General features: G+C 46.8%; 1 protein-coding gene across 1 annotated transcript in view; it reads left to right on the top strand.

The window, feature by feature from the left end:
- The first annotated feature begins 142 nt into the window (after positions 1-142).
- EDC4 (enhancer of mRNA decapping 4) overlaps positions 143-23,476 on the top strand; it is a 33,626-nt gene continuing 10,292 nt past the window's right edge. Inside the window, exons 1-21 of the mRNA XM_082290281.1 lie at positions 143-274; positions 4,310-4,466; positions 5,258-5,369; positions 6,024-6,123; positions 7,620-7,809; positions 8,835-8,982; positions 9,499-9,603; positions 10,040-10,149; positions 10,697-10,780; positions 11,311-11,406; positions 12,265-12,367; positions 12,835-13,015; positions 14,319-14,391; positions 14,802-14,893; positions 15,545-15,741; positions 16,464-16,552; positions 17,303-17,456; positions 18,554-19,017; positions 20,608-20,709; positions 21,676-21,828; positions 23,210-23,246. Of these exons, the coding sequence (XP_082146407.1) occupies positions 196-274; positions 4,310-4,466; positions 5,258-5,369; positions 6,024-6,123; positions 7,620-7,809; positions 8,835-8,982; positions 9,499-9,603; positions 10,040-10,149; positions 10,697-10,780; positions 11,311-11,406; positions 12,265-12,367; positions 12,835-13,015; positions 14,319-14,391; positions 14,802-14,893; positions 15,545-15,741; positions 16,464-16,552; positions 17,303-17,456; positions 18,554-19,017; positions 20,608-20,709; positions 21,676-21,828; positions 23,210-23,246 (2,826 nt within the window). The 5' untranslated portion in view covers positions 143-195. The remainder of the gene's footprint in view (positions 275-4,309; positions 4,467-5,257; positions 5,370-6,023; positions 6,124-7,619; positions 7,810-8,834; positions 8,983-9,498; positions 9,604-10,039; positions 10,150-10,696; positions 10,781-11,310; positions 11,407-12,264; positions 12,368-12,834; positions 13,016-14,318; positions 14,392-14,801; positions 14,894-15,544; positions 15,742-16,463; positions 16,553-17,302; positions 17,457-18,553; positions 19,018-20,607; positions 20,710-21,675; positions 21,829-23,209; positions 23,247-23,476) is intronic.

The following is a 23,476-nucleotide window of genomic DNA, read 5'->3' as shown; positions in this document are numbered from 1 at the left end:
GCGCTCTCCGTCCCGGCCCGCTCCTCCCGCTCCCGGCTCCGCCCGGCCCCGCCCCCGCCGCGCCGGGAACGCTCCGTTCGGGCGGCGGTTTCCGCCCGGCGCTCGCAGGGCTGGGCCGGAGGCGGAAGCGCGGGCGGCGGGGCCGGGCCGGGCAGCGCGGTGGCGGCGGCGCGGGCGGGCGGCGCGCCGGGCCCCATGGCCTCCTGCTCCAGCATCGACATCGAGGACGCCACCCAGCACCTGCGGGATATCCTCAAGCTGGACCGGCCGGGAGGTGAGGAGCGGGGGCCGGGGGGCCGCGAGAGGCCGCCGGGCCGGGCCAGGCCGGGCGGGGCCTTGTCTCGGGCCGGGCCGCGGGACCCCCTCGGCCGTTGCGCCGCTGCCCCGCCGGTTATCAGTGGTCGCGCTCGCGGCCCGGCCGGGACCGCTTCGCCTCGGGGCGCCTGGCAGCGCCCTCCGACCCGCACAGGGCCAGGGGGTCCCGCTCGGCCCTGCCTCGCTCCCCGCAGAGCCCGGAGCCAGCGGCGCGGTGGGGACCGGCCGGTGAAGAGAGGAGCCCCCGGCCTGGGGACCTTCGCTTGAGGGAGGGGGTTGTTGGCGCTGGGCAGAGCGAGAGCAGGTCGGCCCCAGAGCTCGCTGCTGCGGCGGTCTCGGGGCTCCGTTCAGCTGAGAGGTGTTGCTGCTGGGAGCTGAACAGCACCGACCTCCGCGACACAAATGTCCCCCGTTAAGTAGGAGTACTTGGAATGTTTCCCAGGCATCTCGCTGGTCTGAGTGGAAGGGGCTGTCAGGCCGCTCTGAGATCAGTGCCGTGTTCACCCTTAACACAAACTTTTCACTCTCATTTGTATGTGAAATGGGATCACAAATATCTCTTCTAAAGCGGTTGCGATTTTTCTCTCTGTGCTTTGAACTGTTCTACATCTCAGCTCAGAGTTCAGCGGGCTCCCTTCTGCCTGTGAGAGTATCAGCAGCAGGCTCAGGAGTCAGCTGGATAGTGTTCCCACTCTCCTGTAGCTTAGGCTCTCTCTCATCCCCCTTTTTGAACCTACCATAGTGTTTCAGTCAAACGCGGTGAGGTAACGGTCTGAAGGAGGCTGAGACGTGAATGCTTTTCCAAAAGATCTTAGCCTCTGGGTAGAGGACAGAATTATGCCTCTCTTGTACTCCCTTCGAGGGAAAGGCAGGACAGGAATAACATAACTTCTAAATGTCCTAAGACTTAGCAGGAATGTGCTACCTCCAAAGCAACTGCCATGTGTGCTGCCTTTTGCTTGGCCAAAAGGAAGAGAGGCTAGGTGTGGGATTGTTGTAGGAGGGCTGTAGAGGCACATGAGATGATGGAACAAACCTCTAAGAAGGCAGCTTCATTAGCTTTACTATCTGTAGAGAAACTTCTCATTAATTGGAATGGTTTCTCTTGTTTCTGGAGCGCTAGCACGTTCCTGAATTCTAATTCTTACAAGAAAATTACATTTTTTGTTCATAGTGCAGTATTGTACTTGAAAGACTGAAAGGAGAACTCATTGCAGGGATGGGAAAGATGGGGAACACTCATTTCATAAGCAGTTTCTGAACTGAAAGGATATGTTGTGGTTGAGAAATGGTTGGAATTGTTGCTCAAGGTGACTTGACTTTCTCCTGAAGCAGCTTCTCCTGCTAGTTGAAGCCAAGGAGTTACTGACAGAGTATGGATTATTTCTTTTCATTCTTCTTCTTACCTATTCATTCTCTTTTTCCCTTCTCTGTCAACTCCAGTGGACAAGAACGCAGTTGGGAGGAAAAGGAGCAAGTGGGCAGGAAGTTCACAGAAGGAACCTGTGGTGGTTCTCAGCAGAAATCACTGCCTGGGTAACAGCAAATAAACTTGAAAAGACTGACATAGTAAGGGGAGGAAGAAGGGTACATATGTTAGCTGAAAGTCTCTGAAACTCCTGTTAGGATGCCAGGGGAGAGGACCAGGGGAGCCTTCAAGTTTGGCAGTACCAGGTGTAGGTAGCTGCGGGCAGTGTTGCATTCCCCTAGCTCCTGTCCAGGCACGTGCCAAGAAACACTCCCTGCTCTAAAGAGTTTACAACTGTCACAATACTTCTTAAATTCTGCTGGGTTTGGTGATTGTGAAAATGTAATCCACTACTCAGTCTGTCTCTCTTGCACAGTTTCTCCCAGTTTTGGCAAACTTCATCCAGTGCTTCAGTAGCTGTTGCCAAAGCATGGACCTGCCTGCTGGGACATGGAGACAGGCTGTCAGTGCCACTGGGCTGTTGAGGAGCGTCCCTGTTGGTGATGGGCAGGATCCTTCAATCCATGCAGAGATCTCTGCTGATAACCAGGTGTTCTGTGGGCTTACCCTGCTCGTGGTGTTTATCAGGGCAGTGTTCTGTTCAGTACAGGCTGGCATCTCCTGGTGCAGCTGATGGTGGGAGCAGGAAGAGTTCAGTGTCTCAGCTCTGACTGCTTGTGCTCTTTGAAAAGGTAATGAATACAAACACTCTTCTTTGCCTTAGAGGCCTGGATCTACCAGTCTGGCTTAACCTTTTGGTTTAGTTCATGTTCTTACTGAACAGAGCTTCTTCCCTTCTTTTATTCCTCCAGGATTGTGCACAGGTAGCACCTGTGCTTATCTGGGTTCCGCTAACACAGAGTGAGCTGTGCCCATTTCTGAACTTGAGTGTACTGTTGTTGGGCCCATCAGCCTCTGGGGAGTGTTTCCTCCTTTCTTTTTCCCATGGAGCAAGCATCACCATCCTGCTGTCTGTAAAAGAGCAGCACTGCTTACATGAGACACTGCTGTGGATGCAAATAGAACAAAGCACATACCATCTTTCTCTAGGAGACTGGATGCTTTTTCTGTGGGGAATATTTTCCTGCTTTTGGTCACAAAGAATAAAGTGCTGTCAGGGGGAGTGGCTGCAACTGGACAAGTACCCACCATATGCTGTGGGAATAAGGGGCACATCTTAATGTTGTGACAGCAAGCACAGCACCAATGTGAGGTGGTTGCAGGATCACTTTCCCTGACCTGAATTTCCTTGTGCTGTGTGAGTGCTGCTGCTTTTTCTTCATGCAGTGCAGGTACACTGAGGTGAGTGCCCAAATTGTCCCTGCATTGGGGTACCCTGTCACTGCACATTTCTGTGTCCATAATGACTCTTTATAAACAGCAAGTTTAAAATACTCTTCTGGCAAATTAATAGTTGCAGATTTGTTTTAGGCAGCAGCACGCACCCTGATCTGTTGAAGCTTATTCAGTAGCGAAAAGGTTGTCTTACTTCGGAAGGATGTGCCTCTTGCTCACAGTTAGGTTTAGGTTTGTTACATGTGCCAGTGACGGGGGAGATTCTGGTCCTGGGAGCAGCCATTTTGCAAGAGCTGAGCAGCCGTTGTTACCTGGCAACAGTATACGAAATTTGGGTTTCAAAACCAGTGAAAATTTCAAGCGAGGATTTGCTGAGACAGGCAGCTTTGCCTTGGGTGTGCAGATGGAGGGGCCTTGCTCTCCAGTGGGGGTCATCAAATATTTGCCTTGCTAGTGAAGAAGAAGAGTCCCCTTCACCCCCTGTTACATCTGTCTCCTCCTAAAGTCTTCAGAAGGCATGGAAGCCACCAAGCAGCTTGTGCTAGGCCAGATGTGCAAAGTCAGGGCACACACACTCTTCAAAGCACAGCTGGGGCTCTGAACAAATGGCTGCTTTACACAAAATTTGAGTGCTATAAACTTCTATGTGATTGTTCAACCAAGGGAGAAATATGGGAATCCCATAGGCACAGCTGCAGTTTCCTAGCAAAGTTACTTAAACACCTGGACTTCAAGGTCAGGTCACGCAATCAGAAGCCAGTTTTGGAAAGTAACAAATGCATGATTTCCAGCCAGCCCCAAATGTTGCAGCTGATCCCTGCACTGCTGGATTTCAGCGGTCTCTCTGCAGGCGTGAGGGTTAGAAGTGACCTGTCAAGAACGTTTTGGTCTGGCACTTGATTCAGTAAACCTGAATTACCAGCTTAGTCTTTCTGATCTAAGGCTATTTGCTCCTTGAGCCTGGTAAGTTCCTTGAAACCTGTTCTTTGGTGTTTCTCTGATCTGCTGGAATGGCTTGTGTAAGAAAAAGAGCTGTTTCACTCAATGTGTGGAGGTGAGTTTCTCATCCCATGGGAGGTCTCTTACACATCCTTCTCATAGAGCACTTTTCCCAACCTGTTCAGCATATTCTACCTGACAGACCAAAGCAGCATCTGGGGGTGGTGTGTTTCACACAGTGCTGTTTCTTTTAAATGCATGTTGGGCACAGCTGGTCATGATTTTCCTCAGGTTCGGTGAATGAGAACCAGAGACCATCGAATTCGTATAACGGGGATCTGAATGGGCTGCTGGTGCCTGATCCCCTTGGGAGCGGAGATGGACCTGCTTTGGCCAAGCCAGTGCATCGCAGCATCTCTCTAGGAGCCCTGCAGGAGAAACAAGTCATGTAAGTTTTGTCAAAGAAATGCTGAGAGTGAATAGAAAACAGCTCAAATTTGGTTCTCTTGAGCGTGGACTTGTGTGCTGGGAGTCTGACAATGGGTTTTATGTTGAGTTCAGGTGGCAGTTGTGGGCCAGTGCTCTTGGTTAGAGCTTTTATAGCTTTTGTGAGGCTGATACCTGGAATCTGCCATCCTTGCAGCTCAGGAACTGAAGAATATCTGCAGAGTTGTTCAGAGGAGGGGAACAGGACTGTACATGGTAAAAATTGCAGGTCAGGGCAATGTAAATCATCAGGGCTCTGGTTGAAACTTGTGGTTCCCCTGTAGATGCCCAGCAGGACTCCTTCAGGGACCCAAGCCACCTGAGGTGTTGCAGAGCTCATGGAAGTAGCTTTTGCTTGGGTTCTCTGGTGATGGTTTTGAGAGAGGATGCCATGAGAACCACAAGCAGTATGCACTGTTTTGTTGATGAGGTTCAACTGGTTGGTTTTGGTTTCTTTGCACCTTCCAGCATTGGGGACTTGAATCAAATGTAGGTCTGTGCTCAAGTCAAATGAACTGAAGGTTTTTAAGCTCAACAAAGCAGGTGTCTGACTCTCTCAAACCCGTGACACATAGGGAAGGAAGACTCAGCTGAGAGGAGTTTCTGTTTTCAGTTGTTCAGCTCAAGCTCTTAGATGCACAAATCCTGCTGTGTTGCTGTTAAAATTATGAATTTAACATAAAATGTTAAATATTCTGTTCCTTTGAGTCTTGTCTGATTTTTTCCCCTTCTTTGGTTTGTTTTTTTTTTAAGCTGCCTCTCTGGTGATGACAGCTCCACTTGCTTAGTGATATCAGCAAAAGATGTGGAGATAGTGGCCAGCAGTGATTCCAGCATCACCAGTAAGGCCAGAGGGAGTAACAAGGTAAGGAGCAAGAGAAAGGTGTGTCTCACGGTCTGTCTCTTTTTTAGTCACATCAGCTCATGCTTGAATATTTTCAAACAGAAATAAGTATCTTTTTTTTTGTGTCACAGGAGCTTGTAATTAGGTAGAAGTTTGTCAAAGAGTTTAACAAGGGGAAAAAAGTTGGAGCAGTATCTTGTAACTGATTGTTCCTGTTATTCCAGAGTCTGGCCAAGTTATTCTCTAATTTTCAGAAGTCCACGATCTAAGCTGTAGGTTCCTGGGAAAGTGTCCTTTCTCCACAAACAAGATTTTCCTGCTGATTGTTTTCTCCCTGGACCCTGAAGGGAGGGTTTCCCTGGCTGCTTTGCTGGCGTCAGTCCTGCTGAGGGCTCTGGCCAGCAAGTCAAAGCTGCAAGAACCAATATGCTGAAATTAGAGCTGGTGCTGAGCAGAGAACTAAGTCATGCTCAGAACAAATGCTAATGATTAGGAGAGAGACCTCTGGTCTTGATCCACTCAGCCCTTTGCAACTTTATTCCTTAATTTTCCATTTTGTGTTTTTCCATTTTCCATTCCAAGTTGTTGCTTAGTGTGCAGTGAACTAAGGGACCACAAAGATGGAAAAGATAATTCCAGACATTCCTCATGTTTTGTTTTCTTTCTCCTGAACAGGTGAAAATACAGCCTGTTGCTAGATATGACTGGGAGCAGAAATACTATTATGGCAATCTGATAGCTGTTTCAAACTCTTACCTGGCTTATGCCATTAGAGGTGAGATACCTTCTTGTTTTGGATGTGATTTGTATTCTTTTGCTCTTTGTATCATTAAGAAAGGCAAAGTTTGCATCAGAACGATATAACTGGCGCTAATTGAAACACACCTTGCAATACCCAGATCAGAGTGCTGTTGTAGAGGAAATATAAGCGAAGGTGGAGAGAAGAGTTTGTTATGTGGGAGAGTTAGAAATAAAAGAGAAGGACTCCGTGGGGATGTAGGAAAAGTTGAAGGACTACATTGGTTTTACTGGAGAGCTGATTATCAGATTCCTCCTCTAATTAAATATTTCTGCAGCAAACAAGCTGCTCTGTAGCTAAGCACAGAAACAGCCCCATGGTAATTTGAGCAGATAAGTGTTTGTGATGGATTTGCTTGCATAAATTTAGAGTTGAGTTTAAGGCTAAATTTAGAGGATCCAAAGAGCAGCGCAGATGCAGTGTCTTGTGGAGTAGAGAGAGAAAAGCTGAACAACACAGGGAAAGATTGTTTCGCAGCATATGGGAAAGAAAGTGACAGGATGAGAGGAAACGGTCTCAAGTTGTGCCAGGGAAGGTTTAAATTAGATACTAGGAAAAATTTTTTGCATGGAATGGATTCTAAAATGTTGGAACTGCCCTGCCCAGGGAAGTGGTGGAGTCACCATTCCTGGAAGTGTTCATAAAACTTGTGGATATGACACTTGAGGCGATGGTTTAGTGGTGAGCACGAGGGTGGTGCTGGTTGGACTTGATGATCTTAAAGGTCTTTTCCAACCGTAACGGTTCTATGAAATGAATAGAGTTATCTACAGCGTCTCTTTCTGCTCTCATAGAAACACAGAGTGTTTGTGTCTCTTTGTTCTCAGTTCTCACACCAGTTTGTTTGGTCTTTTATAAAATCTACTACTCTGCTCTTGTGCCTTTTCCTAGCTGAGGTTACTGTAGAGTAGCTTAAGGATGTCTCACCCTTTTAAAAAATATTTTAAAAGCTTGGGTGCAGTAGCACTGGGAAGCTGAGTGGTTTGCTAGGGCTGGCCTGGGTATCTGGAAGTGGAAGCACCATGATCTCTGTAAGTCTGCCTTCTTTGTAGTGATTGATGTCTGTCTGAAAAGGGGAAGCTGGAAACTTTGCTTAGTGTGCACGTGTTCTGAAGCACCTTCTTTTCAGTCATGCAAGCCAAAAAGCCGTGCTTTTTGTAGGGTGAATGTGCATGCCTTTTGCATTCCCCTTACAGAACGTGTGTGTGAGCTATCTGCCTCTCAGTGACTCCTTTTCTGCAGTAACTGAAAATTAAATTGCAAATAAAATTAATTGACTGTCACTGGAGGTCAGCCTTGGAGGTGCAGCGAGCTCGGGATGAAGGTTTAGGCCTGGCATTTAACAGAACCGTCTTTAATAAGGATAATCCTGGGAATTACGAGAAGTTTATGAGAGTTATGGGAAGTTTACAAGAATTATGCAGAGAAACCACAGACATAAATGGTGACTTGTCCCTCTCTCTGTCCTGCAGCTGCCAGCAATGGCTCCGCTATGGTGCGGGTGTTGAGCGTCAGCACTGCTGAGCGGACCTTGCTGAAGGGATTCACAGGAGGCGTGGCAGACCTGGCCTTTGCTCACCTCAACTCCAACCAGCTGGCCTGCCTGGATGAGGCTGGCAACCTTTTTGTCTGGCGCCTGGCCATGGATAAAGAAAAAATCCAGTATCTTGTCCAAATACACCCCCTGTCAGTCTCTGTGTAATGGTTAGATGTGAAGGCAACCTCAACATTTCCATTTAATTTGTAGCCTTTGCAGAACAGCAGCTTACAGGGGGAAGGTCGATAATTCTGCCCCTTCCAGAGTATCAAATCAGTCAACTTTTACCTGCATTCAGCACAATCATTACTTGATACTGCATTGCTTGAATTCTAGGAGCACCTCAGTGCTTCTGGTTCAAGCAAAGTAGTCAGTGAGAAGGGTCAGTCTGTACCAGCTGGTCTTGGGCGTGGACAGTGTCACCTCAGCTGTGTGACACAGGTTTGTCTTGCATGGTTCTAGCTCTTTTCCTCAGTTACTTCTCTGGGGAAGAGGATGTAATACTTCCCTTTCACTCACTATCTTTCTTCCAAACCTGTCATCCTTTTGGTGGCCCTGAAATTTATTTTCAGTGTTCATTACCCTAAATATTTTCCTTTTAATTGCTAGGAGTGATTGCTCAGTACTTCTGGGAAATGTGTGAGGTATGTCACCTCAGAGTGTAGGTTTTTAATTTTAGTTGTGTACCATTGTTTCAAAAGCAACTGGAGCAAAGGTGGTAGTAGTTGTTGAAGACCTGATTTGTAGTGATGCAGTCGAGCACTCAGCTGGGGGAAATGTGGTAGCTCTTCTGTCTTTCTGTCATAGTGTTGCAATGCTAACAGAAATCATTTAATCATCAGCCATCACATGGATTGCTCATTCAGATGTGGCTGTGTGCCCCTGTTGTGCTTATCCTGTCACTGCAGGCTGCAAGAGAAAATTGTGAGAACCTATGAACTTTTATAAGCTGAAGGTCTTCTGTCAGTGAAGAAACTCTAGCTTGGCTGCTTTCTCAGCAGAATCCCTTTCCCTGCTTTCTTTTTGAATCAATGGCCCAAAAAAATCTTGAGGTTTAACAGTATTAAAACAGCAGCCCAAGCCTGAACAGGTTATTGCTGGGCATTAGTAACAGAGCCAGAATGTTACATTTCTTAACCCTGGTGATCAGAGAGGAGATCTTGGTTAACATCAAGCGACCTGACAATACCCCACTGAACACCTTCCGAAGAATCATCTGGTGCCCTTTCATCCCGGATGATAACGAGGAGAGCGGGGAGGAGGGAAGTCAGACGTTGGCCTTGTTGCATGAGGATAGGGTAAGGAAACCCTACTTTGGAAACATTGTCCCTAATTATCATTAGAAGGAAAAAAATTAATGGAGGAAAGAGCTGAGTTTGCAGTGGAATTGTAAAGGCTCCTGTATAGTCCATGTTGGGGATCCTCCTGTAAGGTGTTGGATTCCTCTCTTCCCAGGAGAGGTCATACTGATCATTCTCTGGGCCTCAGGGGGATAGAAGGGGATAACTTCTGCTCACCATCAGATACCAAGGACCACTTGAAACAGAGATATCACTTGTCTGTTCAGGGTGAGCCAGTACCCAGGGGAGGGGCTTGGTGGGCAGCAGATACAAATGCCAAGAGCAATTCCCTGAGTTATGTGCAGTGCCAGGAAAGCGTCTAATGGCCAAATTGGGTGGAAATGGGAAGGTTTGTGTCACATACTTGCCATTGAGCTGGTGTATCAGGATACAAGATAACGATCTAGGAAATTCTGTGGATCAAACCAGTGGTTGTAAAAATAAACCTGTGTTGCCTACATGTTTGTTTTCCAGGCAGAGGTGTGGGATTTGGACATCATCCGAACCAACAACAGCTCCTGGCCAGTGGAAGTGCCTGATATCAAAGAAGGTTTCATCGTAGTGAAAGGCCACAGCACGGTACAAACCTGTTTTGTTTGGTTTTCTTTGGGTTATAGTGTCTCAGGAGCTGCAGTTCTTAGGACAGTTGGCTGTAAAAAAAACAGTCATGAAGCAATTACGATTGTGAAAAGCCAGAAAATCCCAAACCAAAATGAGCTCTATTCATAACATGAATAGCAGTAAGAACAGTGGCAGCAGCCATTGTACTTGAATTTGGTGTCTGGAAAAGGTGATGGTTTATTATTAGCAAGAAAGAGGGTGCCTGTCAATTGTTCTGTGAAGGGTTAAAATGCTTAGTGTTAGAAGCTGCCTGTTTCTGTTAAAAATCACTCTGGCCTTCTCTACTATCAGATTGTTAAGTCAAATTCTTGCTTGAAGATAGAGCTTTTTCTTCTTGTAAAATAAAAAAAGCTATACAATTACTTTTCTGTGTCTCTTTCCCCCCTCTGTGTAGTGCCTGAGCGAGGGAGCACTTTCTCCAGATGGAACTGTGTTGGCCACAGCAAGCCATGATGGTTTTGTAAAATTCTGGCAGATCTATATTGAGGGACAGGATGAGCCAAGGTAACTGGAGAACTGGAAAACTAAAGATCTTGGAAAAAAGAGCAGTATTTTCTCTGGGAGAATTTCCTTGATACAGAAGCATCTGTGATGGTCATTCTCAGGACGTTAAGAAGATACAACTTAAATGTTTGTAATTTGTTGCTGAAAAATTGCATCACTGAATATCGTAGGCTTATGGAAAAAGCAGAGGGCTGTGTCTGGAAATGGAAGTTTTGTGCTTTGCACAGGCTGTAGTCAAACTCTTTTGCACTGTCCATGTAAATGCAGGAAGCTGCTCTGAGCTGTTCTTCTCAAGGTTGACTTCTTCTTGCATTGTACCCTTGTTAAGACACCAGATCAAATGGCAACATAGGATTTTATTTACTTATTGGTAACAATATTTGTCTGCATGGGCTGTGATCTCCTTATTTTATATATAAGACTTGTAAAGAGCTACAAGTCAGTAATGCTTTTTGGCTTCTGAGCACAGAGTTGTGTGTTCAGCGTCTGCATCCTCCTCATTTACCATTCCCTTCACACTTGGATGTTTTCTCTGATTTATTCCCAGGTGTCTTCACGAGTGGAAACCCCATGAAGGCAGACCTCTTTCCTGCCTGCTCTTTTGTGACAACCATAAAAAACAAGACCCAGAGTAAGTCCCCAATCCTGTGCTTGTACTATTAAAGTTTAACTGTGTTTTCTAACTCTGCCTTGCCTTGAGAGTTCCTTGTAATTGAATCATCCTTAAAAATTTTAGCTTTGTAGCAGAAATAAGTCCTGTCCTCTTCATAGTAAATTTTCTAGTGATGGAGAAATAAATAAGACTCTGAAGCACAACCTAAAGTGACCTTAATCACAGTGCCAATTCTATGAAAGTAATGAGAATTCTAAATTGAGGGGTCCTCTCAGGTTTTATGGTATGTCAGTTTTAAATGGCCTGTTAATCCTCCAAATTTCAACTGCAGTTGATGAAAATACAGCTTTTATTGTTACTGTTTCTTCAGTCAGTTGTGGCTTTAAGGTTTCCGAGGGGTGTAGTGGTTTCTAGTCTGCCTCAGAGCAGGAATTTTCTGGGAACTTTAAGCCACAGTTGGGTAAAATCAGCCATGGGCAGCTTGTGAGGAGCTTTTCTGGGAAGGACCAGATCTTCTTTAAGAGAACTTGGATCTGTTGTGCCTACAGGGTTCCCTTCTGGAGGTTTCTCATCACAGGAGCCGATCAGAACAGAGAACTGAAGATGTGGTGCACGGTGTCCTGGACCTGTCTGCAGACTGTCCGGTACGTGTTGGTGGATGCCCTTGAAGGGTGGGATTTAGGGGTACTGAATTTGCAAAGGTGATCCCTGATCTCCAATGGATTCTGCTCCAGCCAAATGTGAGCTTCCTCCTTTGCCATTCCAACCTGTCATTGGAAGCTCTCTCAGCTGTGCCAGACTGTCAGGTCAAGCTTTGGCAAGGCCAGGGAAGTTTATGCTTTTGTTATTTGTGTTACCAAGACCTGCTGTCTTTGCCTTGTTCTGTAAAGCATAGACATAGCTGTAGCATGAGGGAAGGCTGCACACCTTGAGTGTTTTCTTCTCTAGAAATTTTAGATATTCCATAACCAATCTAGGATTTTTTCCTATTAGTGCTTTTTCTGTTTAAACTATGAGAAGCTGCTATACTGATAGAGCTTAAGAAATTATGCAAGGCTTAAATGATCTTCCCTCTTTAAGTGAGAAGAATATGACATAGAGCTGAGTGCTGCTTTTTCCACCTCATGCTACAGAAGGTCCAAAACCTGTGGAAAGGTTATTTTGATTTGGTAGATTTTTGGTTTTAAATCTGTAGCATTGACTCTTGTACTCCTATGAATGTGGAACATTTTAAGTACTGACAAAGTGTCATCTTTCATTTCAGTGTTCAGTATCCATAACTTGATCCTATTGTGTGATCTCCCAGCTGCTTTCTTAGCTGATGTCAGCACTGATTTCAACAAAGGTGTTTGTGTTCTAGTGGGTGGTTGCACTGTAATAGGGCTGTAAACTCTTTAAGGTTCTGTGGGATTTTTGGTATTTAATATAGTTTCATAGCAATCATGCTGGTTGGGCTAATCTGCCTTCTGTCTGCATCTCCTCCCTCTTATTTGTCTATGTAGCTTTTCTCCTGACATCTTCAGCTCCATGAATATTCCTCCCAGCCTAAAAGTCTGCCTGGACCTTTCTGCTGAATATCTGATTCTGAGTGATGTGCAGAGAAAAGTAAGTAGTTCATTTTATTGCTGCCTGTGGGCAATGGTGACAGAAGCAGAATTGGCCTTGTGTGTGACTGGTTCTGCTGCCTAGGTCTGGGATTTGCATGTTAGATAAAAATGCAGAGGTTGACTCAGCAATTTCACTGTTAGATGAAAATGGGTAACAATTCAGCTGAGTAATCCTGAGGAGCCTTAAGGATTACTTCTCACCCTTTGTAAAGCTCTGTAAAGCTCTCATTTGGAGATACTTCTGTCTGGCATGGTAGGATAGTGTTCTTGATCAGCATTGTCTTGCCTAAGAGTGTGGTGCTTGTGGTTCCCTTGAGTGTTCCATTTCAAATTTCAAGACCCAGGCTTTATTCCTCACGTCATCTCCCTTGTTCCAAAACTAGTTTGGCTGCTGGGCTTTGTAGTCCCCACATATACACTTGGGCTGCTCTGAAAGCTCTGATTTACCGTTTCTGATTCTTCCAGGTCTTGTATGTGATGGAGTTGATGCAGAACCAAGAGGAGGGCAAGGCTTACTTTAGCTCCATCTCGGAGTTCCTCCTTACCCACCCAGTGCTAAGCTTTGGCATCCAGGCTGTGAGCCGCTGCCGGCTAAGGCACACTGAGGTGCTCCCAGCAGAAGAGGAGAATGACAGCTTGAGTGTAGGTAGGTGACAAAATTTGGCTGCTGTGTGATCAGGATTTCTTTCCTGGCTGGTTCTGACTTTCTTGTGAAAGGCCGGTCACTTCTCCCAAACGACAAGACAAGAGGGAAACGGCCTCAGGTTGTGCCCAACGAGGTTTAGATTGGGTGTTAGGAAAAATTTCTTCACCAGGCTTAAGCTGGGTTGTCAAGCACTGGAATACAGGATTCAAGGTGTGGCCTCACCTGTGCTAAGTACAGAGGGTGGTCACTGCCCTGGTCCTGCTGGCCACACTTGCTGACACAGGCTAGGATGCCAGTGGCCTTATTGGCCACCTGGGCACACGCTGGCTTATTTTAAGCTACTCTCAGCCAGCACCTGCAGGCCTTTCCCAATGGGCAGCTTTGCAGCCACTCTGCCCAGCCCTTGGTGCTGCAGGGGGTTGTTATGATCTAAGCACAGGACCTGGCACTTGGCCTTGTTGAACCTCACACAATTGGCCTCAGCCCATCAATCCAGCCTGTCCAGATCTCTCTGTAGGCCCTTCCTGCCCTCCAGCAGATCAGCATTCCTGCCCAACGTGGTGCACAGCGTCACCAGCCAGTCAAGGGACGGGATTGTCCTGCTCTGCTCTGCACTGGTGTGGCCTTAACTTGAGTCCCATGTGCAGTTTTGGGCACCACAATATAAAAAAAGATACTAACCTGTTAGAGAGTGTCCAAAGGAGGGCTATGAGGATGGTGAAGGGGAAGCTGTATGAGGAGTGGCTGAGGTCATTTGGTCTGTTCAGCCTGGAGAAGAAGAGACTGAGGGAAGATCTCATTGCAGTCCTCCAGCATCCTCACAAGGGGCAGGCAATGATCTTTTCGATCTCATGACCAGCGACAGGATTCACAGAAATGGCATGAAGCTGAGTCAGGGGAGGTTTAGGTTGGATATCAGGAAAAAGTTTTTCACCCAGAGGGTGGTTGCGCACAGGAACAGGCTCTCTGGGGCGTGGTCATAGCACCAAGCCTGTCTGAATTCAAGAAGCATTTGGACAATTCTTCCAGGCACGTGCAGTGATTCTTGGGGTGTTCTGTGCAGGGCCAGGGGTTGGACTCAATGATCCTCATGGGCCCCATCCAGCTCAGGATATTCTATGATTCTGTGGCGTTGTCTGCAAACTTACTGAGAGTGCTGTGGATGCCCTTGTCCAGATCATTGATAAAGAGAATCTGTATGGTGCCTGTTCTTTGCTATCAGTTGATCCTGCTGTGATGCTTTTGTAGTACTTTGTGTGTTGTTTCTGTGCAACTTCATGTTTTACCTTTGTCTCCCTTCCAGAAGGTGCTCAGGGCTCCGGGGCTGTTGAATCAGCAGCAGGTGTGCTGATAAAACTCTTCTGTGTGCACACCAAGTGAGTATGTGTGTGCAGCTGTGATTGTCCTAACCCTGCAGTGACCTGTAGAAATTTAACTTACGTAAATCCTTTTGCTCATAACAAAAGCTCCTTGGCCCCATAGAAATTCCTGGCTGTGTGGCCTTACCAGGAGGTAGCCCTTAATGGTGTGACAAGCTTACCTATCTGTGGCCATGAGTGATTTAAGAATGGTGCTCACACACAAGTGCTGGGAAACATCTCAAATGCCCTGGTTGTCAGAACTGGGTGACACGGCTGAGTGAGGATCAGCTTCTGTTGCTTCAGTGACAGGCAGAAAACACTGAAGCATTTTCCAAGGGAATTAGTTCAGTGAAGAGAAATCTTCTGAGCCTTAAGACTTCTCTTGCTGGTTCTTAAGCTGATCAGAGATTCTTGTTTCTTTCCAGGGCCCTACAGGATGTGCAGATTAGATTCCAACCTCTTCATAGCCCTGACACAAGTGCTTCCATGCCTTCCCATGGCTCTCATGAAGAATTTGGTGAGCATGTGTGTTAAACTGGTCTTCAGTGTTGCTGAGCCTTTAAAGATTGTTGGTGGGAAATGCAGGAGGGTTGGTTTTGGCTATCTCTTTGTACTGCAGTGGTGTCATTGCATAAGGGGCTCTGAAAACAGAGTAGCGGTGAAGCAGAAAGCTGGTTAGACCCTAGTTGTGAGTATGGAGTTTGGGATGTGTTAGACCAGGAGTGCTAATGCTTTGTGCATGCTTGAGTTCACCTTCCTGGGTGATTTGGCACTTGTGCAAGAAACTTGAGGTTTATCTCTTGTCAGGTGGAAGAGATCAGAGTGACAGCAGAGCTGTGGGAGTAGAGGGGACTGGGCTCTCTGTGAAGTGCTCTTTCAGCCCATTCACCATTCTGGGATGTGGCAGTTAAAATGGCCTTGCTTTTAGGGAAGAAAGGAAGCTTGGACATTTTATTATCAAAGCCCGATAAAATCCACTCTGGCATACAAAGAGGAAGCATAACACAAGATTTGCTTTGCCCTAAGCTTTGACTGGGATGTTGCAGGGTTTTTGCTTGTTCTTTTTGGAATCAAGCATGACATGCAATGGCATAAGTTCATACTTTGTAGAATTAAAGCTTTAGTTTTGGAGGGAAGTTCCAAATTGATTTGTATCTCTCTCTGGAAGCCTTTCCAGACCACATGGCTGATCTGAGCACGGAAGGGCTGGGATCTGAAAAGGAATCTGTGCATGGCTCCCAACCAGACCTGCGGCGCATTGCTGACCTGCCTGTGCCAGCAGACTTCCTTTCTCTCTCCAATGATGCTAAACCCAAGCTGATGACTCCAGATGCATTCATGACACCAAGTACTTCTCTTCAACAGGTAATCAGAGATCAGCACTGTTATGGTGATGTAAGGGATGGGAGTGGGTTTTGGTACTTTTGGGCATGCTTTCCAGGCTGTAGTGATTCTCATAAACTCTGCTAGCTGAATGCTGAGCACACAGGAAGCTCTGCATGTAACTGACTGAGCAGAGACATGTTGGCACATCTGAAATGCTAAGCTGGCCTAAGCTTGTGTTGTCAGTGCTGCGTTTAGCTGCAAAACTGCTGATGTAGCTGTGCTTTGTAGAAATACGGCTTTGCTAAATAACTGTATCTAAGCTGGGAGACTGTCCTTACTGGTTTACACATGTTGTTTGGGGTTATGATGTAACTGTAATGGAAGAAAATATGCCACCTCTGCACATCCTGTCTGATGGGGTCCTGTGGGAACACAGATCTGAAATGATCAGATAGGTAAATGGGATTGTTCAGACTTGGGAGACCCTGCTGGAGTACCCCACTCTCTGCCATAAGCCCTCTGCCTCTGCACTGGTGAGGTCACTTTGTCTGGGGACAACAGTCCCTTGATAAAAGCAGCCATGGTTCATATGATGAGGATGTTTTGGGACTTGCCTTCAACAAGCACCTTAGCAGTACAATTCAACCGGTGGGGATGTTTTCTATTCCCTCTTCACCAAAGACTCTAGGAGTCTTTCTTTCTCAGGTTGAGTTGTGTGGTTGCCCTCTGTCCCATCCTGACTGCTGTGTGTTTCCTTACAGATTGCTGTCTCTTCAGGCAGCAGTGTCAGTTCCCTGACTGCAGTCACAGCCATGAGCAGCACTTCTGTCACGGATACCTCTCTGCCCAGGTAAATAGCACATGAGTTAAATAATACATCTGCAGCTGAACTGATACAGGCCTTTGGGATAGCACAGAGCTGTAGCATGTCTTGTAGGAGAGGAGATTGTAACCAGAGTTAGAAACTGGCCTGTGTCCCAATGTCCCTATATAGGCAGCTGTTTGCATCCATAATGCTGCTTGGAACATGCCTGTTGTCATCTAGGGGCCAACAAGAGTGTTTCATGTGTGCCTCATAGGGATTCTGTTATTGCAGCTCAGTTTTGTTGCTCTACATGCTTTCCCCAAAGGCCCATTGTTGTTTACAGGTAAGACAACACTGCAGCCACCAAGGACAGCGAGAGAATTGGGACTGGTAGGAAAATCTTACAGTGTGACAGTGGGTTGGGCTGCATAACAGGCAAGAACTTCACTTCTGGGGTTGGGAAGAGGAGAGAGAGACTTGTCTCATAGTGTCCTGTTTCTCCCTGAACTCTGTAGAGTGTGCACTGGAGATACAATTGGTCCCTTCTCTCACTGACCCCTTGAATTCGAAGAGATTGCAATGCTCCTTTTTTTCTTTTTTGTTGTTTCCACCTGGTATCTCTCTGGGCTGTGTGGGGACTAGAAGATGCAGGTACTTATTGACAGGGAGTAGCTGACCATGGAAAGACCAAGGGCTCCTCCACTGACCTTTGAACCCCATCTCCTCACCTTGAGTGTTTCATGCAGATCAATCATTTCTTTGGGCTTCTTGATTTGGTGGTGTCTGTTTCTGCAGAGCATCGGAAGACTTGACTGTGAGCCCCAAGATGCAGCTGGACACCAGCCTCACACTGAGCAGCAGCAGCAGCAGTCTCCAGACCAGTCCTAGGAGTCACTCTGTTCTTATCCCAGGCCTTCCTGACAAGCTAACACCAAAGGCACCTGTTCCAGTAAGGCTCCAAATGCTGCTCCCTTCCTTCTCATGGGCCAGGGAAATTCTATGGGCCTGTACAAACTGAAATTGTTCAGCCTGGAGAAAAAAAGGCTCTGAGGAGTGGAGTGGCCTTTCTGTGCTTAAAAGAAATGAAGAGTGACTTTTTACATAGGCAGAAAGGGATAGGGCATGGCAGAATGATTTTAAACTAGAAAAGGGGAGATTTAGGTTAGATGTTAGGAGGAAATTCTTTATTCAGAGGGTGGTGAGGCACTGACACAGACTTCCCAGGGAAGTCCCATCCCTGAAAGTGTTCAAGGCGGGTTGGATGGGGCTTTGAGCAACCTCGTCTAATGGAAGGTGTCCCTGCCTATGGCAGTGGGGTTGGAATGAGATGAGCTTTAATAAAGCTCCTTTGCAACCCAGACCTTTCTAGGATTCTCTGAAATTGCACTTATTTGGATGTTAACAGGGACAGTGTGTGCCCTTTGGAAAACACAGCTGCTGGCACAGACCTGCAGCCCAGTTTACTCAGCCATGTTGATGGAACTTGTCCATGTATAGAACAGCATGTCTCTGAAAACCAGAGACAGCTCTAGCTCATGCTGTCACTATCCCAGTGGCTGGATGTGGTCAGCCTTTGTGTTAGGAGACAATGCTACCTGGAAAGGTTTATCCTGCTTTTTGTCTGATGAGTCTGAAATAGCGATTTCCTATCCCTAAATTTTAATTTCCAGGTGTTGTGTAAAATGGATCATGACCAAAGCTTGAGATTGAAATAAGTTTTCAGTCCAGGAGATATTCAGTGTTAAAATTAATGTTTTCCCTCAAAGAGGAGGGAGTCTGGAGCAGAGCAGGGAGGTAGAACTACTGTTACATTTTCTTTTGAAAGTGAGTTCAGACTAGCGTTGCCTTAAGTGTGGTGTTAGCCCAGCTGAGAGTCCACTACAAGTCCTGGCACCGTTTTCCATCTGATGAAGGGGTGGGAGCCAGGGATCACATGAGGAAAGGATACAGCAGGCTGTTTCCAGAGGCAGTTTGGTCTAAGGCACCAGGGGTTCTTGGGGTGTCTCCACATTACCCTAAAGGCTCTTGTTTGATTTTTGTTTTCAGGTCACACCAGGAAACTCCTCTCTAGCACTGGAACTGCAGGAAGTGGAGCCCTTAGTGGTGCCCCAGGCTTCTCCCACCCGTGAGCGCTCCCCAGACGTCATTTCCTCTGCTTCCACAGCCATGTCCCAGGATATCCCAGAGATTGCTTCCGAGACCCTGCAGCGCAGCTTTGCGGCGGCTCCGTCCGGGCTCCCTGGGGAGGTGCTGGAGCCCAGTCACCATGCAGACAGTATGGCCTCAGCAGCCTCAGCCCTGCATTTGCTGTCTCCCAGGAACCGCCACAACTCCGAGCACAGCCACCACTCTTTGGACATGCCTCCAGTGGAGGTGGACAGACTGAATGCTCCATCATTACTGGAGACTGCTTTAACTCAGGAAAATGCATCTTCTGACAGTGTTGTGAGTCAGCCATGGCCAGCAGCTCCTGACATAACCCGGGAAACCAGGAACAGCATGGCAGACAGGTAATCACATGGGTTTGTCTGGCACTGGGCAGTTTGTTTGCACTTGCCAAATGGGCAGCTTGGTGAAAAGCTCTTACATTGTGATTAATCCAGAGCAGTTCTCCATCCCTCTGTCCCTTAAAGGATCTGATGAGTCAGTCTTCCTGTGTGCTTGGTCTGTAGGCTGTGTCCTGAACTTCCTAGGCCACCTCTAACAATTTTTGCTCTCTGATACCCTTTGCAGCATAAATGATCTCTGTTAAGAAGGTGAAAAGTCTACTTTATTGGCCTTCATGTTCACCTGGAGACTTGAGCTACCTTTTTTTTGTGTGTGTGCTCTGGAAATCAAGCCAGTACAAGCTAAATTCTGCCCCAGGTGATGCATTCCTGAAGGCTTTTGTTGAATCAATTAGCACATAACTGACAGGTTTGGTTATAGGTTAATTGTACATCTCTCTTCTAGGATTGGCTCTATGCAGCTAGTGTTATAAATAAATAAAGTACTTTAGCAGTCAGAAAATAAATGGCAGTGGAGCAGGAATGAAGAATGGTGCACCATCACTTAGGCTGCTTAGAAGGAGTAATCTGTTATGCTGGACCAGTGCTGGATTTCATCACAGAATTAGCATCCCTGTCTTGTAGTGGGATGAGAACAGCGAGATGCATCTGGCATCTCCAGAGTCTGCTTAGGCTGGGGCTACATGCACCATGAGAACCTGCAAACACCTTCCTTTTCAGCAGGACTAGAAGGCTGAGAGGGTCTGTGTTGTCCCTCAGGTAATCTGGACTGTTCCCTCATCAGAATTGCAAAGAAAGGCCTCACCTTGTGCCTCCACAGCTGAGGACGTTGTTCCAGGAAACAGTCCCATCTGATGGCTCTTGAGAGGGCATTAAGACTGTGTTTCTATGCAATATTTTTTATTTTACTTATAATATGAACTTGAGAAAGTACTTTTATAGGAGTTTGCAACTCCCCTCAATCCCACTCTGTCTTTGAATTCTTCAGGACATATTATATCAGAATATCAGATCAGCTGTCTGACTGTGAGAGATTTCACAAGTGCTCACTTCTGTTTAAAGTTCTTCCTGCAAGCTGCATTCAGGCAGATGTAATTTGGAGCCTAGAAGCACGTGCAGTTTGCTTTCAAAATCATGACACTCCGACTAGATCCACTGTTAAAATTCTGTCTGTTAGAGCTGGCCCATCACATTCACACACTTCCTCAGACACTTTAAGGAACTAAGAAACAATGATGATTTTTGCTCCAGTGATCAGTATTAAACGAGGAGAAACAAACCCAAGATGATGCTATTCATTGAAGTATGCTGTGCTGCCAGGTTTGAGTAGTGACTTACCTCTCTCTTGTATGAATGGCTTTTGGGAGATAGTTCTTGGTTAGTGCTTCTATCATAGCTGAGCTGCTTCTTCCTTCTGGACAAGTCAAGCCTTTAGTGCCTCTACACAACACCTGCCTCTTCCTGGATCTGTGGGATCAGTGTGGGGTTGATTTTTGTTATAGACTTTCTATCAGGATCTCTCGTGAGACATGGAGAGAGTGTCCAAGCTGAAAGAGGCTTTCCTGACGGTATTTACTTTTTTCCCCTCTCTAGCCCAAGGGATGAGGTTGAAGAAAAGCACAAGAGCTCGTCCTACCATCGACACAGCTACCACCTGCTGCAGCATGACAGCCAGGATGCCAGTGCAGAACAAAGGTACCAGAGTGCTCAGCCCCCTCTCTACCCCTGCATGGACTCAGGCTGCATTCGTGCCTCTGTCCCCAGCCAGCCTTCAAGTGTGGGATGAATGTCTCTGCTTTGTCTCCTGACTTAATGTGTGTTTGCAGCCCAGCTTCCCTAATGTTCTGATGACTTCAGCTCATCTGAAGATTGGCCTCTGGGCACTCTCCAGTTTATTCCCTGTAGGGAAAGGTTTGATTGTGCTGCTTCTAAAAGCAGGGACCAAGCTTGATTTAATTACCAGTAAAAACCTGTTAAGGGACCAGTTTCCAAGTATTGTGCCTTATATAAGGTAGCAAGGGTACCTCAGGAGTAAGTTTCTTGCTTCTGACATCTTTCCTCCCTTATGAGTCCCCCTAAAGTTCTGTGGACACATTCTGTGTGCCTGACAAGCTCAGTCCTGTTTGATAGCTGAGGGTTGTCCACAATCCACATGTAAATTCAGACTGAAATGTGCAGCCTGTATTGGAAGCTGGTCAGCAGATGAAAGTCTCCAAGGTACTGAGGATCACAGGTGTCTTAGGCTCACCTGATCCTCCTCTGTTCTTGCAATGTTTTCTGTGTCCAGTGCTTGCTGTGTGTAAAGCTGTAAGGATGTGCTGTGCTTGGGTTCCCTGCTAGGTCATGCTGGGACTCATATGCCAGTGTTTGCAGCTAAAGAGGCATCGTTCAGCCACACTGCCTGGGCCCTGGCTGCCCCTAATGCAGGGACCCTCCAAGCCTTGCTGCACAGCACTCGGGCTCAGCCTGAGCAGACCTGGATCAAAGCAGAGCAGCCTGTTCTGAGCTCTGTAGAGGTGACTGTGAAAGGTTAAGGTGAGGGTGTCTGTAGCTGACTCTGGCTGTGTGTGGATGAAGAGCTGTGTGAATCCCTCCCCTCCATGAAGGCTGACACAGTCCAGTACTGTGAGTGATGTCCTCTCCCCTGCTATTCCTTCACAGTGACCATGATGATGAAGTTGCAAGCTTGGCTTCTACATCAGGTGGATTTGGTGCCAAAGCATCTGCGCAGAGGCTGCCTGTGAAGGACTGGAAAGTCAAGGCATCCCCCCGGGCTTCCCCAAAGCTAAAACGGAAGGGCAAGAAGGATGACGGGTACGCTGGGCTTGCCAGGACCCAGGGGACTCTGGGACCAGCTGGGCAGGGCCACAGCCTCTCGTAGCCATTGGGGTCTGAGGCAGCAGCCAAGGGCTCCCAACCCTCACCCCATTTGCAAAGGGCAGGAACCCCACAGAGAGCATTGTTGGTTACTCAAACACTGACTGTCACTTGGGCATGGGAATAGTTCTGCACTATCTCCAGCTGGGACTCAAAACCCAAAATATAGCCTGGGCTTGAGAAGAATGTGTGGGAGGTAAATTGCACATTGTGAGGGGACACTGGGTCCTTTCACTGGTTTCAATGAAGGCTTCATTGGAACTGTGATGCTGTGAGTTATCACAATGGCCTCCATTTCTAATTGGCTTCTGAACAGTGGCACAGTGCCCTTGTGCAGCAACATCTATCATTTATTACCTGCTTGCTGCTTTTGTGTGTTTCTAAATGTGCCTATATCAATATCCTGTGAATGAAAATTGGTGACTGGAAGGGTCTGCCCATGGCACATTAGACCAATCTGTCTGCATCAGTGTGAGGAGAGCAGCACAGCTTCTGCACGGGGCTCCCTCCTCTTCTTGTGTTCCCATAGCTGCATGATTTGGATCTCAAGCTCTGCAGATCATAACAAAGACGGGCTACGGCATTTAATTCTGGCTGTGGTCCTGCCAAGTGGCACCCTGAAGCTCTTGGTTTCTGAAATGGCTTTCACTTTTTCTGCCTCAGTCCTTTTAAAGTTGATGAGTGGGTACTGTCTGAGAACTAAAAATGTTTGCTTTTCTTCATAGATCTTTGACTTTGATGGAGACATGCAATATTAGGGGATCAGTTCAGTCACAAAGGGTCTCCTGGGAGCCATGTGTTCAGTGTTTTTCTTTATTCTGCTCTGTAAGGTGCAGTGCATCACTAGTTTCTTCACCTTGAGAGCTGGAATCACACCAGATAATTTGTGCTCATTCATTCTAAATTTTAACAAATGAATACTTGTTTTTCCTTTGGTAAAATAACAGGAGATGTTCAAAAGCTGTTTGGCAAAGTCTTCCCTGGCTTTGAATTTGGACAAAACTGAAAAATCAGTGTGCAGTGCACTTTGTAACAGTCCTCATTACCACTTGGTTCAGGTCTCCTCTCTGCAAAGGGACCAGTCTGTAAGGAACTTCAGAGTCTGCGAATAGTGCAGATGATGGAGTCATAATAAGGACTGGGATTTCATCACCTTCCCATCGTTCTCCATGTTATATAAGGCAAAACAGAAGTATGAGCTGGAGTGTAAAATCCAAAGCAACCATAAAATGTGTGATCTGTTTTGGCAGAAGACTTGGATAATAAGAGGAGTTAATTGACATAACTGGGTTACTACTCTTTCTCTGTTTATTTCCAGGGATGTGAACCAGTCACCAAGATCATCTAACAACCAGGTAAGTCAGAGTTGCTCTTCATGACACTTCATATCTTACTAGGAAAGACCTAAGAGAAAGTTCATCCCAGTTCCTTGAAGTATCATGGGCCATGCCCAAGCAGGTTGACATGGAGCTGCACTTGGGCTTGACATTGCTCTGTGCTGACACGCAGCAGAGAAGGAGCTGCTCTGTGGTCTCCAGACTGATGATTTCCTTCTCATATTTGCTTGTGCCTGCAGCAAGATAAG

This window comes from Coloeus monedula (assembly GCF_965178545.1).
Source record: "Coloeus monedula genome assembly, chromosome: 13".
Taxonomy (NCBI): Eukaryota; Metazoa; Chordata; class Aves; order Passeriformes; family Corvidae; genus Coloeus; species Coloeus monedula.
The sequence above is the reverse complement of the archived record's forward strand: the minus strand, read 5'-3'. Positions and strand labels throughout refer to the sequence as shown.